The 2,573-nt window shown below is 48.9% G+C and overlaps 1 protein-coding gene across 1 annotated transcript in view; it reads left to right on the plus strand.

Annotated features, from left to right (window-relative positions):
* Positions 1 to 327: 327 nt before the first annotated feature.
* Positions 328 to 2,573, plus strand: part of LOC103609598 (C5a anaphylatoxin chemotactic receptor 1-like) — a 15,010-nt gene continuing 12,764 nt past the window's right edge. Inside the window, exon 1 of the mRNA XM_008593898.1 lies at positions 328 to 371. Coding sequence (XP_008592120.1) covers positions 369 to 371 — 3 coding nt within the window. The 5' untranslated portion in view covers positions 328 to 368. The remainder of the gene's footprint in view (positions 372 to 2,573) is intronic.

The raw sequence follows: 2,573 nt of genomic DNA on the forward strand, positions 1-2,573 counted from the left end.
TGGCCTCGGATGGGGAAACCAAGGCCAAGAGAGGGGCTGAGCCCAGACAGGGGCGGGAGCCTCTTTGAACTGGCTTTATCCCTTCTTGGACCAGGAACTCTCTCAGTTTTCTGAGCCCTGGCCTCCTTCCTCTGGCTGGCAGGGGACGTTTACAATCCTCGGGTGTGTGCCCACAGAGGGAGCCCCAGACACGGTGACCAGTGCGCTGACCAATGAGGACGCCAGAGAGGAAAGACGGGTTATTTCCTCCCTCCTATCTGCACCAGCCCTTGGGGCTTTAAAAGCCACAGTCTGGGGGCAAGAAGGACCTTCGATCGGGGAGCCCAAACAGACAGGAGGGATCATCGGGGAGCCCAGGAGACCAGAATATGGTGAGTCTCGGAAGGGAACAGGTGCAGGAGCCCTGTCACCTCCCATCTCTGCTCCTGTGGGTCCTTTTCCCTGTCCCCAACTCTCCCCTTCTGACTCTGTCTCTCCCTTTCCTTCCTCCCACTCCCTGTATTCAATCTACCCCCTTCTCTCCTCACCCTCATCCCAGACTCTCACAGTCCAGGGTTGGGATGTAGCCAAGGAATAACATTGTCAAGGGGTTGTGGGAGCGACTGCAAGCTCACAGGGCTGGGGACCTGAGACGTTTCCTCAGGGGAGGAAACTCTTCAGTTGGGTCTTGGAAGATGACTAAGAATTCCACAAGCAGAGAAACCCAGAAAAGCCTTTCCTGGCAGCAGGAATGTCAGGGGCCCAGGTTGGGAGGCTGGAAAGAGGTAGTTTGGAAGAATGATAAAGTTACTGATGTGGTGTTTCAGATGTTCTAATTCTAGAGATGGGGAAACTGAGGCCCCAGCAGGCACAGGGATGGCTTGGGTCATTCAGTGGTGGGTGGAAGAACTGGGTTATCCCATGGATTCTGTGAGTCTCGAGGGATTTTGTGTGTCCCCAGCGGACACCAGGGTTTCCATTCTGTACCTGCGTCCCTGTTGGGGCCACTGCACCAGAAGAGCTGTGATTTAGCACCTGCTGTCACAGAGGGTATTGCCTTGCTTCATCTGCGTGAAAGAGGAAATGGAAGGGGCCGGCCCGTGGCTCACTCAGGAGAGTATGGTGCTGACAACATCAGTGAGGTGCTGACAACACCAAGGCCACGGGTTCGGATCCCATATAGGGATGGCCGGTTTGCTCACTGGCTGAGCGTGGTGCTGACAACACCAAGTCAAGGGTTAAGATCCCCTTACCGGTCATCTTTAAAAAAAAAAAAAAGAGGAAATGGAAAACTAGTCGAGTGGGCCAGGGAGGGGTGTGATGTTGCTTCATTCCACCCTTGAGATCCGACTTGGGCAACTTTCAGAATAGGAGCAACAATTTGCTTTTTTTTTTTATTTCCATAAAATATGCCAAAGTACCAAAGGGTATTCAGTGAAAAGCAGCTCTCCCTGCCGACCCCAGAGCCTCTGACTGTTGTCGTTGCCCCCAGGAGCAGTTTATGGATAGCAGTTTCTAGTAGATCCTTCCAGAAATGGTCCACAGATGCCCATGAGCGGACGCTTAGGGACAAAGTAAGGGGTAGCTTGGTGTGGGGGACCTGAAACCAACTTCGACTTCTGTCTCTCCTGTGAGACTTGTCCTGTCTGGGCTTCCTGCTCCTTTTTAAGGCGAGGATCGTAAGAGAACCTATGTGGCCAGCTCCAAGCAAACAAACAAACAAACAACAACAACAACAACAAACCCGCAGAACCTACATCATAGGCTAGTTGAGAGAACTAAATGAGGTAGTGCATGGAAAGCTCTGACAACAGTGCCTGGCATACGACTGGTGCCCAGTGGGTGTGACATGTCTGTCCTCTCTCCCCCTTGCAAATAGAAGTACGTTTTATACATTATTCTACACCTTGCTTTTTTTTCACAAAACATATTGTTAATCAGTGTTTATTGAGTGCTTACTGCATACCAGTCATTTTGCTAAGCACTTGACATTTATTAATTTCTCTTTTGGTGGCTGGCTGGCAAGGGGACCCAAACCCTTCACCCTGGCATTGCCAGCACCACGCTGTCCCCAGTGAGCTAACTGGCCAGCCCTACATTTAGCAATTTCATATTAACCTATGGGGAAGGTACTTCATCGCCACGTATCTCAAGGGAGAGGCCTCCTCCTTTTTATCAGCTGTGTAATATTCCAGTGGGAGGTTCCATTCCCTGTCAGTGTAGACTTAGGTTGCTTCCAAGATTTTGTCTTTAAAAACTAAAATTGTCCTTCTACTTTCACCTTGGGACTAGTGATTGGGTTTCCAGAATTGCGAATGTTGAATCCAAGGCATGGCCAATTTTTATTTTAACAGATAATGCCAAAAGTTGTACCAATTTGAAAGACCCAAGTGCATGAGATTACCTGTTTGTCCACACCCTCATTTGCACAGTTTTACCAAACATTTTTTGTCTTTGAATTTGAGAGGCAGTTCACTGCATCTTCAAAGAATATGGAGGCTTATCTTTTTCACTTGATTTTTATTTTTATTCATTTTTTATTTTTATTTTTTCCTTTTTGTCTTTTTTTGTGACCGGCAACGGATCGCAACCCT

Source organism: Galeopterus variegatus, unplaced genomic scaffold, assembly GCF_000696425.1.
Source record: "Galeopterus variegatus unplaced genomic scaffold, G_variegatus-3.0.2 Scaffold9840, whole genome shotgun sequence".
In the NCBI taxonomy this organism is placed as follows: Eukaryota; Metazoa; Chordata; class Mammalia; order Dermoptera; family Cynocephalidae; genus Galeopterus; species Galeopterus variegatus.